At 45.3% G+C, this 13,927-nt stretch overlaps 1 protein-coding gene across 1 annotated transcript; it reads left to right on the forward strand.

The window, feature by feature from the left end:
• Positions 1-435: 435 nt before the first annotated feature.
• On the forward strand, positions 436-12,945 carry EBI3 (Epstein-Barr virus induced 3). Its single transcript, XM_032230403.1, has 7 exons — positions 436-545; positions 3,899-3,977; positions 5,883-6,125; positions 6,929-7,043; positions 8,636-8,808; positions 11,316-11,479; positions 12,429-12,945. The coding sequence occupies exons 2-7, from the start codon at positions 3,899-3,901 to the stop codon at positions 12,579-12,581; spliced, it is 927 nt and encodes a 308-aa protein (XP_032086294.1). The 5' UTR covers positions 436-545; the 3' UTR covers positions 12,582-12,945.
• Positions 12,946-13,927: the final 982 nt, after the last annotated feature.

Raw genomic sequence — 13,927 nt, forward strand, 5'->3', positions numbered from 1 at the left:
GGAATGGAATGGAAGGGAATGGAAGAGAACACAGAACAGAATAGAATAATGGAGCGGAATGGAATGGAAGGGAATGGAAGAGAACACAGAACAGAATAGAATAATGGAGCGGAATGGAATGGAAGGGAATGGAAGAGAACAGAGAACAGAATAGAATATAATTCTTTATTGGCTAAGTGTGATGAGACACTTAGGAATTTTTCTCTAATGCAGAAACTCTCCGTGTACATATCATATCAAATAATACCATATCAAATAACAATAATTATACCAAAACAATCAACAACGGTACCAAAAAACGCACGACCCAAACCGCGTACGAGTGACACGAAAGCTAAAACAGAGTGGCAACTAACCGGACACCAAACGCACTTCGGCAGGGCGTTCAAGGGATGTTTACTTTGCAGCCAGAGCGAAGCGTCCGCTCGGCATGTCGAAATGGTCTGTTGCAATCCCGGCCTTCCCCATCGTCCAGTTTTGGGACTGTCCTGTTTCTCCTATGACGAAGGGCACTGCGTGTATGGTGGATCGAGGCGCAGTTTAAGGTAAGGAGCACATTCTTAAAGGCCAGTGTAGGGTCAAGGGTGCAGTGCCACCCACAAACCAAACGAGGGAAAACAAGATTTTTTTTAAAAAAAAAGGCGGATATGAACAATTCAGTTCAAAGGAAACCAGTTCAGTCCCCCCCTCCCCCAAATGAGACTGAAACTTTTAAGTTGGGGAGAGCAAATCCTATTTCCTTAATTCAGTGCCATGTTTCTTCTGCGATACAGTAAATTATTATCCTCGATTATGCAAAAATTAGACAGAAAACATAGCTTTTCCTTCCTTTCTGCCTCCTCCGTCTCTTTCTTTCCCTTCTGACTTCCTCACGCTATTTTTCTTCTTCTTCCTCCTCCTTTCCCTTCCCTCTCTTTGTCTGGCGCCCTACAAATATTTATTTGTATCCTGCCTTTATTATTATTTTTATAAATAACTCAAGGAAGCGAACATTTCCAACCAACCTTCCTCCTCTTATTTGCCCCGCAACTAAGGTGGGTCGAGCCGAGAGAGAGAGAGAGGGGGGGGGACTGGTTCAAAGTCACCCAGCTGGTGTGGCTAGAACTCCCTGTCTCCTAGTGATTGGCCCAAAGTCACCCAGATGGCTTTCAGAGTGAGGCTGGACAATCAATCAATCAATCAGAATAGAGCTGGAAGGGACCTTGAAGGTCTTCTAGTCCAACCCCCTGCTCAAGCAGAAGACCCTATACTATTTCAGATAGGTCACCACTACCGCTTCGTCCAAAACCGGTCTTAACCGGCTGAATACCACCACTGGTGTCAGGTTGGCTTTGCACATCTGTGTTTGTCATTCCAGTTGTTTGCTTATTGCAGCTGCAACGTAGAGGGGGGAAAAGGGGAATTTGAAGCAATTTCCTCTTGGGGGAATTGGCTGCAATTTATAGGCAATGCTTTCAGAGAGAAGCTGTAAATAAGACAACAGTAGGGAGCACAGATGAAGCCAAAAGAGAGAAAATAAGCTTTCTCTGGTTTAAAAAAAGAGAGAGCTGTGATTAGCCTTGACTAACAGATTTCTCATGAGTTCTCCAGAACTCATCACATTTGTAGATGACACCAAGCTGGCAGGAATAGGCAACACTCCAGAAGACAGGCTTAAAGATACAGAAGGATCTTGACACCCTTCAACATTGGGTGCTATCTAACAAAATGAAATTCAGTGGTGAAAAAAGTAAGGTTCTACATTTAGGCAAGGAAAACTCAAATGCACAGGTACAGTATAGGTGGTACCTTGCTCAACAGTAGTAACTGTGAGAGGGATCTTGGAGTCCTAGTGGACAACCATTTAAATAGGAGCCAGCCGTGTGCGGCAGCTGCCAAAAAAGCCAACACAGTTCTAGGCTGCATCAACAGAGGGATAGAATCAAGATTGCATGAAGTCTTAATACCACTTTATAATGCCATAGATAGTAAGGCCACACTTAAGAATATTGTGTGGGGAAAAATATCCATCTGGTTCAGTTCCAAGCCGGGAGAAAAACACTGGAAACATGTTGGCTAATTGGAATGATGGCTTATTGATGAAGCAGACCCACCAAGCACGTGGTTCTGAGCAGCTGACCAAATGGAGTTGAGAGTGGGGTTTTTTTTTAATACCTTCTTTGGGCTTTGCACTTGAGCGCCCTGTTCCTGCGCAAGAACATGTATTCTATTGTCTGTTGTCAGATTCCTACAGGGTCATGTAGGGGTCATAGCTGGCTCTATAGGCAAAAAAGGAAATGCAAATCCTAGGTCCGTGATGGAGAACCTATGACACGCATGCCACAGGTGGCATGTAGCACCCTCCCTGTGGGCACGCAAGCCGTTGCCCCAGTTCAGCTCTGCAACGCATGTGTGACCGCGCTTCCCACCAGCCAGCTGGTTATTGGGTCTCTGCTCCACATGCATGGGGGTTGGGGTGCATGTGGGGGACATGAGGGGGCATGCATGTCTGTAGGGGGTGGGGCACATGCACAGGAGCACATGCGCTTTGGGCACTCGGTCCAGAAAAGGTTAGCCCTCACTGTCCTTGGCGTTTGTCTGAGCTAAGTTTGGTTGAAGTTTGGACTACTCTGGAGGTGATGCAGTGAAGTGTTCAGCCGATGTTCTGAAAGGGTGTTGAGCAGTGGTGGAATTCAGCCAGCCCACTCCTATCCGGGAGAACCGGTTGTTAACTTTCTAAGCAGTTCGGAGAACCGGTTGTTGGAAGAAATCTCCTTTTGGTTTTTCCCACTTTACAAGGCTAATCCTGTAAGGAAGGCAGGAAGGAAACATTCTGGTGTGGTTTCTAGCCTAATCTTTATTGCCCTGCTTACAGAAACTGCCTCTCCGGTTAACCCTTATGACATTGTAACAGCTAAGGTGAAGCGCCTATCAACGTGAGTGACATTGAGTTGGCCATGCCAGGGGTGGGTTCCTGCCAGTTCTAACCTCTTCTATAGAAGAGGTTCCACAAATCTACCGTGACATTTAGAACCGGTTCCAGCTCCCTCCCCCCGCCAGTCCGTATATCATCAAGATGAAGAGCGAGAGGAGGAATTCTGGGAGTTGAAGTCCACAAGTCTTAAAGCTGTCAAGTTTGAACACCCCTGGGTTTTTTTTTTAAAGGGTTAGGGGTGCAACTTGACAGCTTTAAGACTTGGGTGCTTCAAATGCCAGTTTCTGAGTGAACATTTTGGTTGCTAAGCAAGAGCGTTCTTAAGTGAGTTTCACCACATTTTACAAGTTGGCCACTCCCACCCAGTCACATGACTGGCAAGCCACTCCCACTCAGTCACATGGCTGGCAAGCCACTCCCACCCGGTCACATGGCCAGCAAGCAAGCCACTCCCACAAAGCAGGCCACACCTACAGAAGAGGTTCTAAAAAAATTTGAAACCCACCACTGGTGTTGAGCAATCCCTATTGTCGCTCAATTGCATTGTCCTGTGTTGGATCTTGAGTGAGGGGTTGCTTTCTAATCCCACCATTCTCCCTTTGTTCAGATTTTGCTGCAGGGAGTTTCCAAATATCATGTCCTGACTGGATGACCTAATCTGCATTTCCAAAAGCTGCCTGCTCAGTTTCCGCTTGGGGGCAGGGAGATTGGGGCTGCTGCCTGCCTCTTAAAAAAAAACACACACACATTTCTCCATTTCTCATGGAGAGAAATGTAATATTCTTGAGGAATATTAAAGCTATTTGAGGAATATTAAAAAAAAATACTTCGTTCTCGTAGGAGAGGGGTGGGTGCTGATTTTCTACAACTGCATCCAATTTGGGTTGCCAGGATGTAAAAAAAAAAGATGGTGAGATTCTGGAAAAGGGCGTGAAGTGGGTTTTTAAGCGGTTCTTTCAACTCTGTCTTTCGCTCACGGTCCAGATGCAGTGGCTCCTGTCCTTCCTCCTATTCCTGCTGTCTGGTCTCATCGTCCCTGCAAGTACTGCTTGGACCAGTGAAGGTAGGACTCGTGGGAAGGTTCTGGGTAGCACAATTATTTGCTCTGTATTTTTGTTTCATATTTTATTTTATTTTATTTATTATGCTTTAATTATTTGCTTGCTTGGAAAAAAATAATAATGTATAGCCTCATCATGAGAACTAGCACCTTGCTTTCTATGGTAGGTTTGGCCAAAGTCTCTATGCTTCCATCTCACTTAAAGCAAGAGAGCCAAACCTCCAGATCTAAAATGATTGATTGGGGGGCGGGGGGGGGGGTCCTTAGTACTTCTAGGCAGGAGGTAAGAGAAGAAACAACCTGGGTCTGCAGCTTGGATGTTGTTAGGTGGGCCCTCCTTGCCCCTCCTCATTTCCCCCCTTCTCTCTCTCATATTTCTCTCTCTCTCTCTCTCTCTCTCTCACACACACACACAGAGAAATATTTTCTCTCATTTTTTTCTCATATACACACATTCTCTCTCATATTTTCTCTCTTTCTCTCTCATATTTTTTCTCTCACACACACATTTTCTCTTTCATTTTTCTCTTTCATTTCTCTCTCTTTTTCTCTCTTTCTCTTTATTTCTCTCTCTCTCACACACACACACACACATTTTCTCTCTCACACACACACATTCTCTCTCTCATATCTTCTCTCTCTTATTTCTCTCTTTGCTCTCTCTCTCTCACACACATTCTCTCTCTCTCATATTTTCTCTCTTTCTCTCTCTCTCACACACACATTTTCTCTCTCTTTCATTTCTCTCTCATTTCTCTCTATTTTTATCTCTTTCTCTTCATTTTTCTCTCTCACACAAACAAATATTTTCTCTCTCACACATACATTCTCTCTCTCTCATATCTTCTCTTTCTCATTTCTCTCTCTCTTTGCTCTCTCTCTCTCTCTCACACACACATTTTCTCTCTCCCTCTCTCACACATACATTCTCTCTCTCTCATATCTTCTCTTTCTCATTTCTCTCTCTCTTTGCTCTCTCTCTCTCTCTCACACACACATTTTCTCTCTCCCTCTCTCACACACACATTCTCTCTCTCTCTTTCATATCTTCTCTCTCTCATTTCTCTCTCTCTTTGCTCTCTCTCTCTCACACACACACATTTTCTCTCTCCCTCTCTCACACACACATTCTCTCTCTCTCTCATATCTTCTCTTTCTCATTTCTCTCTCTCTTTGCTCTCTCTCTCTCTCACACACACACATTTTCTCTCTCCCTCTTTCACACACACATTCTCTCTCTCTCTTTCATATCTTCTCTCTCTCATTTCTCTCTCTCTTTGCTCTCTCTCTCTCACACACACACATTTTCTCTCTCCCTCTCTCACACACACATTCTCTCTCTCTCTCATATCTTCTCTTTCTCATTTCTCTCTCTCTCTCTTTGCTCTCTCTCTCACACACACATTTTCTCTTTCCCTCTCTCTCTCACACACACATTCTCTCTCTCTCTCTCTCTCATATCTTCTCTCTCTCATTTCTCTCTCTCTCTCTTTGCTCTCTCTCTCACACACACATTTTCTCTCTCCCTCTCTCTCACACACACATTTTCTCTCTCTCATATTTTTTCTCTCTCTCACACTCACTCTCACACACATACATTTTTTCTCTCTTTCATTCTCTCTCTCTCTCTCTCTCTCTCTCTCTCACACACACACACACACACACACACACACACACACACACACACGGAGGGCTGGGGAATTCTGGGAGTTGAAGTCCACACATTTTAAAATAGCCAGCTTTGAAAAAACACGGCTTTTAGGGGGCCCAGAGAGGCCGTAATCCAAATTAGGATTTATACAATGGTGAAGCAAACCATAGTTCAGGATAACCCAGGCTATTGTTATGCAAATGCTGCATACTATTTTTTTTTTAACCTACGCCACTGTTCTTTCTTGACCACCATAGAGCCCATCGACCATCAGTATGCCCGACTCGGGGCCACCACTGTGGTCTTGCCTTGCCCTGTTCCTGAAGGCGGATCCCGGGTGGCATGGAAAACCCATATGAGCTCAGAGACCGCTTTGAATGGGGTGCAACCAGACGGCAGCCTCGTCTTGCAGAATGCCAGTTTGGCCCAGGAAGGGGAATACAGCTGCCAAGATGCCAGCACTGGGCAGACTCTGCGAAGGATTCGTCTCCGGCTGGGCTGTGAGTGAGGAAACCGAGCCACAAACTCTCTTACCCAAATGGAGCCACCCAGCCATGTGATGCTGCAATTCTTTCCTTCCTTCTCTCCCTCACTCCCATTTCTTTTCCCTTCTTCCATCCTTTTCTTCCTTCCTTTCGTCCTCTTTCTCCCATCCATTTGCTTTCCCTCCTCCCCCCACGTTGCTCCCTCCTTCCTTTTCCTTCCTCTATTCCTGCCTCCCTCTCCATCCTTCCGCCCTCCCTCCTTCTTTCCTTCATGACAGTATCTCTCACTTTAAGATGTGTGGTGAACCAACTCCCAAAATTCCCCAGCCAGCATAGGGATTTCTGGGAGTTGAAGTCTGTACATCTTAATGTGGCCAAGTTTGGAAAAACTCTGATTCATGCCCTCATGCGGTCCCCTTTTGCGACCTTCTGACCTGCAAAATCCAAGCAAAATCCAGATTCACTCAACAGCCATGTTACTATCTTAACAACTGGGCCATAATTGGGTCGTAAATTACATGGGGTCCAGAGTTAGCTTCACTTGGATACCTGCTGACATGTTGCCCCTAATAAATAACTGGATTTCTTTTGAAGCTTGGCTCGAGACTCATGGTTTAATTAGGGCATCCGTCGGGACCCTGACACAGTGATTAACTTAACAACAGTGGCAAGAAAGGTCGTAAAATGGGCCAGAATTAACAACTGTCTTAATTATCAGCAGAAAGTTGGGGCTCAATTTTGATCATAAATCCAGGACTACCTGTAAAGGAAGAGGGCATCCAGATGTGTCACCAACCTTTTGGGCTTCTGCTTTGCAGATCCTCCCAAGAAACCATCGATCCATTGCAGGTCCATCAGCTACCCGGTGGTCAATTGCTCCTGGACTTTGGAATCTGACACCCTTCTGCCCACATCTTTCTTTGCCAGCTACAGGTAAGGAGCAAAGGTGTTGGAGGTGTTATAAAAAAAAAACAGTAAAGGATTTAGAAGGGAGCCTACAATGGAACTTTTCAGGAAGACTTTGGAGGCCTGATGGGTTGTGTTTGGGTTTCTAATTGTATTTATAATTATAATTTGGATGGACTGTTTTTGTGTGTTCATGAGCAGCTGAGAATCTTTGCGATTGGGGTGGGTGGGTTATACTTATACATTGAAAGGAAGGAAGGAAGGAAGGGAGGGAGGGAGGGAGTAGGTTTAATGGTGGACAGGACTACATGGGTTTTAGATCCTGTTCCTGTGCAAGAAATGTATTCTATTGGTTGTCAGACTCCCAGGGGGCTATGCGGGCGTCATGGCTAACTTTTTAGGTCGTCTGAATTAAGTTTGGTTGAGCCTTGCTGGGTGATGTAATCTCCCCAGGTGACTTTGCAATGTAGTGAGCCCTGCTGTTAGATGGGTAGAGGGCTAATCCTATTATGTCCTGGAGGTAGTGGTAGGATTCCATTTTTTTTACTACTGGTTCTGTGGGCATGGCTTGGTGGGCATGGCATGGCTTGGTGGGCATGGCAGGGGAAGTTTATTGCAAGATCCCTCCCGATCAGCTGGGACTCAGGAGGCAGAGAATAGATGGGGGCGGGGCCAGCCAGAGGTGGCATTTACTGGTTCTCCGAACTACTCAAAATTTCCGCTACCGATTCTCCAGAACCTGTCAGAACCTGCTGAATAACCACCTCTGCCTGGAGGGTCCTGTCTTAATCCCATCACCCTGGAGCTGAAGTTCTAATTGTTTTGTAGATAGGCTGGCCCAGTCTTAATGCACACCAATTATCTGCCGGGGGAGGAAACTGCTCTTTGTCTTTCAAAAACATGTTTCTCCTTTTCCCAACCAGGTGTAGGAAGCTAGCACCCACCCCCTCTCCTAGGAAAATGAGATATTTTAGGACATATTAAAAAGGCAGAATATTTCCCCTAAAAGGGAGGCAGAAACTAACATCCACCCCCACCGTTGTCAATGGGCCATTAAGACCTGAGTTAGTCTATTCTACATAACAAACATCTACCTCCTTCAGGCAGAGCCAAAGTAGGAATTGCCCAAAGCCCCTTCATTACATCATCACCCAGCAAGAGTCAACCAAGCTTGGGACTCAGGAACAGCCTACAGAGTTGCCCCTGCATGGCCCCATAGGAGTCTGACAACCAATCAGAATGCAAGCTCAAATTCAAAAGCCCAGAGAGGGCATAAAACCCAGAGACTCTCAGCATCTCTTCCCCTTTCCTCCCCAGGACCTCAAACCATGTGGTCCTGTTCATCCATAAACCTCTTTCCAAGCAACTTCCACGAATCCAGTGTCTTTCCCCCCCACTTGGAACTGAACCCAGAAGGATATTTCTTCCAACGCAGGGAAAATATAATATCCTGCCTTTCTTAATATTTCCTAGAATATTTCGTTCTTCTAGGAGAGGGGTGGGGGGATAACTTTCTACATTCCCCCATGGCTGCAGTCACCAGGACACCCGTATGCACAACCTTTAAGCTGCCACAAATGCAACACCAGTCTGAACCCAGTTTTCCTTGTGGACCACAGGCACGGCTTAATGGGAGACGTCCATCAGTGCAAACAGCCCGTGGCAGAGAGCCACAGTTGCAGCTTGGCCGGCTTGCAGATGTTCTCCACCGATCCCTACATGCTCAACGTGACAGCTGTGAATCCATTGGGATCAGCAAGTGATTACTTTCTAATCTTCCTGGATCAGATCAGTGAGTTGGCAAGCAATTTTCTCACACCTCGTCATCCTGGGTGGGGGCATGAGAACAGCCTGCAAGGAAAGGAGAACAGGATTTTGTGTTCAGTCCTGGTGCAGAAATTGGGTCCAGAAGCCATTTTAGCACTAGCAATAGCAGTTAGACTTATATACCGCTTCATAGGGCTTTCAGCCCTCTCTAAGCGGTTTACAGAGTCAGCATATCGCCCCCACAGTCTGGGTCCTCATTTCACCTACCTCGGAAGGATGGAAGGCTGAGTCAACCTTGAGCCGGTGAGATTAGAACCACTGAACTGCAGATAACAGTCAGCTGAAGTGGCCTGCAGTACTGCACCCTAACCACTGCGCCACCTCGGCTCTATTTTAATATTAACAAATTAACAGAGTTGGAAGGGATCTTATAGGCAGAGCTGGGTTGCTGCCGGTTCAGCCTCCAGTGATGAAGCTCCCACAACTTCCCAAGCAGTGGTGGGATTCAGCCAGTTCGCACCTATTCGGGAGAACGGTTGTTAGCTTTCTAAGCAGTTGGGAGAACCGGTTGTTGGAAGAAATCTCCTTTTTGTTTTTTTCCACTTTACAGGGCTAATCCTGTAAGGAAGGCAGGAAGGAAGGAAACATTCTGGTGTTGTTTCTAGCCTCATCTTTATTACCCTGTATACAGAAACTGCCTCTCTGCTTAACCCTTATTACATTTTCACAGCTAAGGCGAAGCGCCCATCGACCTGAGTGACGTTGAGTTGGCCATGCCCACATGGTCACATGACCACAGAGCCACACCCACCCAGATGGTCATTGGCAGAGAACCAGTTGTTAAATTATTTGAATCCCACCACTGTTCCGAAGGCAACTTCTGTTCCATGGGTGGATTGTTCTCACTGTCAGAAAGTTCCTCCTTATTTCCAGGTTGAATCTCTCCTGGATCAGTTTCCATCCATTATTCCTTGTGTGGCCTTCAGGTGCCTTGGACAATAGCTTGACCCCTTCCTCTCTGCAGCAGCACCTCAAATATTGGAATACTGCTAAGGTGTCCCCCATGGTCCTTTTTGGAACAAACCTTCATGAGATGAGTTTACCCAACTTATTAAAACCAGGTTAGGTAGAAGCCGAATAGGTGTGTTGGTACAAATTAGCCCACCTTAAATTGTTAAGCTTAATGTTTAGGTCCCCAAGGTGCTATTTTTCAAGAGCCAACTGGACTATCTTGTTTTTTTTGTGTGTGTTGAAGACGTTTTGCTTCTCGTCCAAGAAGCTTCTTCAGCTCTGACTGGATGGTGGGGAATGGAAGGGTTTATACTCCTTGTACATAGATGGCCCTGTGCATCCTTTTAGAGGATCGCTGAGGCCACCTGGAGGTTTATTTGTGTCCTCAGGGCAGTGGTGGGTTCCAAATTTTTTTAGAACCTCTTCTGTAGGTGTGGTCTGCTTTGTGGGCATGGCTTGCCGGTCATGTGACTGAGTGGGAGTAGCTTGGCAGTCATGTGACTGGGTGGGCATGGCCAACTTGTAAAATGTGGTGAAACTCACTTAACAACGCTCTTGCTTAGCAACCAAAATGTGTTGGCTCAGAAACTCTGGCATTTGAAGCACTCAAGTCTTAAAGCTGTCAAGTTACAAGATCCTTGCACCTCTAACCCTTTAGAAAAAAACCCAGGGGTGTTCAAACTTGACAGCTTTAAGACTTGTGGACTTCAACTCCCAGAATTCCTCCTCCAGTCATGTTGGCTCAGGAACTCTGGCAATGAAGTGTGCAAGTCTTAAAGTTGTCAAGTTACAAGACCCTTGCACCCCTAACCCTTTAGAAAAAAAAACCCCAGGGGTGTTCAAACTTGACAGCTTGAAGACTTGTGGACTTCAACTCCCACAATTCCTCCTCTCACTCTTCATCTTGATGATGTGCGGACGGGTGGGGGGAGGGAGCTGGAACCGGTTCTAAACGGCACGGTAGATTTGTGGAATCTCTTCTATAGAAGAGGTTAGAACTGGCAGGAACCCACCCCTGCCTCAGGGTCACCTGAGTGGTGCTCCTGGTTCATGTAGTCTGCAATTTTTCCCCCTGGAAATCCATTCCTTCTCCCACACCATTCAAAGGATGTTCATCCCAAATTGTATAGTTAAAAGACTGTAGAGAGTAGGAATGGACCTGTATTGGTATATTGCTTTGATGGCGAACCTATGGCACTCTAGGTCAGCTGCAGTGCCCATGGGAACGCTGGCCAGCTGAGTGTCAGCCTTCAAAGGGCCTCTGGAGAGCCGGGGGAGGCCATTTCTGTCCTCCCGAGGCTTTAGGAAAGACTCCAAAACCCGGGGAGGGCAAAAAACGGGCCTACCAGAAGTTTGGAAACGGGCTATTTTTGCCCTCCCCAGGCTTCAGGAAGGTGGGGGGGGGATATGTGCACGTGGGGGCGGGGGGGGGGGGTTGTGCGCTTTCAGCACCCGAGCCAAAAAAGGTTAGTTGTCATTGCTATATTGGGTTGGTTTAATTCTCTCCTTCCCTTTTCTTAGTCCAGCCAGACCCTCCAGAAAATGTAATGGTCTCCCCAGTCCAAGGGAAGAAAAAAACGTTGCTTGTACAATGGAAGCCTCCTAGTTCCTGGTTATACCCTGAATATTTTCCCCTGCAATATATCATCCGCTATTCGAGGGATGGATCAAGGTTTAGCAGAACGGTGAGTGCGGGAGCTGACATTCCCTCCACGGCGTTATTATGTTAATTGGATTACCATTTGTCTGAAATGGTATAAGGTTTCCTGCCTAAGCAGGGGGTTGGACTAGAAGACCTCCAAGGTCCCTTCTAATTCTATTCTATTCTATTCTATTCCATTCCATTCCATTCCATTCCATTCCATTCATAGCCTGAACTTTTGACCTGAATTTCTCTTTTTTATTATTACTTTTTTCCAACAGAAGTAATCTTGACTTACGGGTAAAATTGGTACCCTGATTTCTGTTGGTAAGCAAGGCAGTTTAGTGAGTCACACCTGGTTTTATGACATTTTTTCCATGGTTGTTAAGTGAATCATGCAACAATTAAGCAAATCTGGCTTTCCCCGCTGATTTTGCTTGTCGGAAGCTGGCCGGGAAGGTCACCTATGATCATGTGACCCTGGGACATATAGGCAGTCCTTGACCTACAAGTTCATATACCATTTGAAGAGAAACGGCACTGAATAAAGTGACTTAGTGACCATTTTCACACTTACGACCATTGCATCATCCCCATGGTCATAAGATCAAAATACAGACACTGTATTAATGACGGTTGCAGTGTCCCGGGGTCACGTGATCCCCTTTTGTGAACTTCTGACGAGCAAAGACAACAGAGAAGCCAGATATACTTAACAACCATGTCACTAACTTAACAACTGCAATGATTTACTTAACAACCGTGTCAAGAAAGGTCATAATGTGGGGAAAAACTCACTTAACAACTGCCTCACTGACAACAGAATTGTTGGGCTCAGTTTTGGTTGTACGTTGAGGATCTCCTATACAATACATGCCAATTGCCAGGGTGTGAAAATCAGTCATGTTTTTCAATGCCGTTGTAACTTCAAACAGTCACTAAACGAATGGTTTTAAGTCAAGGACTACCTGTATTTTGCTTTGCTTCCCCAGACCAGGCCTATCGAGCAGACTTCCTTTACCCTCACCGGGATCCGTTCTGGCGTAACCTACTACATCCAAGTAGCCGCGAAAGACTTCCTGGACAATGGGGAATACAGTGCCTGGAGTCTTCCCGCCTCTGGGGCATCCTGGCAGCCGGACTGAGGGCCACGGAGGATGGATTTTGTAATATTTGAAAGATGGTATTTGTAGTACTGATGCACTGGCTAATTAGCATAGGTTTTCTTGTGTTATAAATTGGCTTTTTCCATTGTATTGCTAATAATTCTCCATAAACCTTAACCTTCAAGAAAAAGCCTGGCTTTCAGAAACCAGGACTGGTAGATAACCGTTTTGTTTTTAGCTGTTCTCAAGCCTTTGTGAGCAAAGAAAATAGTCAAGCCCAACCTTGGGAAATGCTGAGAATGGATTCTTACCCAAACCCATTTTTATGTTTGCCTATAGATAAGACCATATAGAGATAAATTTTCATCATGATGATCTCCCGCCTTATCTTGTCCTTCTGGTTTCTCAAGAACGTACCCATCACAATTGTAACGGAGTCCATCTTCCCTGCTGTTGTTTGTCCTTATCTTTTCTTTCATTACACCTTTTTAATCATTATACTGTAGATTACTGAAGAATTGCTGCTGGAAATTATTGGGGGCCACCAAGATAAACCTCCAGAAGGATCTGGAGTAGAGAGCCGAGGTGGCGCAGTGGTTAGAGTGCAGTACTGCAGGCCACTTCAGCTGACTACTAACTGCAGTTCGGCGGTTCAAATCTCACCGGCTCAAGGTTGACTCAGCCTTCCATCCTTCCGAGGTGGGTGAAATGAGGACCCAGACTGTGGGGGCAATATGCTGACTCTGTAAACCGCTTAGAGAGGGCTGAAAGCGGTATATAAGTCTAACTGCTATTGCTATTGCTATTGAAGGTTGCTAAATATAAATATTAGTATAAGAACCGGTTGTTTTTTTAGTCTAATTCTCCTCTTGGGCATTTTAAGTAAGGCAAAAATCCACAGCATCTGATAATTTCAGGGATAACTCTGCTATTTAAAGCAAAATTCAGGGACACTCTACTTTTCAAGAAAATAAATAAATGAGAACTTTGCACACACTCTGACCACATTCCTGATAAGAAAAATACTTATAATGCTTGTGAGGACTTTGTTCAGGAATACTTTTATCATAAACAAATTTTGTCTCTTGTCAGAGAAAAATAACTATATTTTCCTTTTTGCTACTTTTCGGCTTCAAAGCCTTATTTCTTTTCTGGTAAGGATGAAGATGGCTGCTTAGAGGCCCTTGTACCTTAAATGCATAAAAATCACCAAAGAGATTTGCTAGTTGGTATTTTAATACAGTGTTTTTCAACCTTTTTTGTGCAAAGGCACACTTTTTTCATGAAAAAAAATCACCAGGCACACCACCATTAGAAAATGTTAAAAATTTTTAACTCTGTGCCTATATTGACTATAGGCAGGTGTTTTTCCCACGGCACACCTT

Source organism: Thamnophis elegans, chromosome 1 (assembly GCF_009769535.1).
Source record: "Thamnophis elegans isolate rThaEle1 chromosome 1, rThaEle1.pri, whole genome shotgun sequence".
NCBI classification, from domain to species: domain Eukaryota; kingdom Metazoa; phylum Chordata; class Lepidosauria; order Squamata; family Colubridae; genus Thamnophis; species Thamnophis elegans.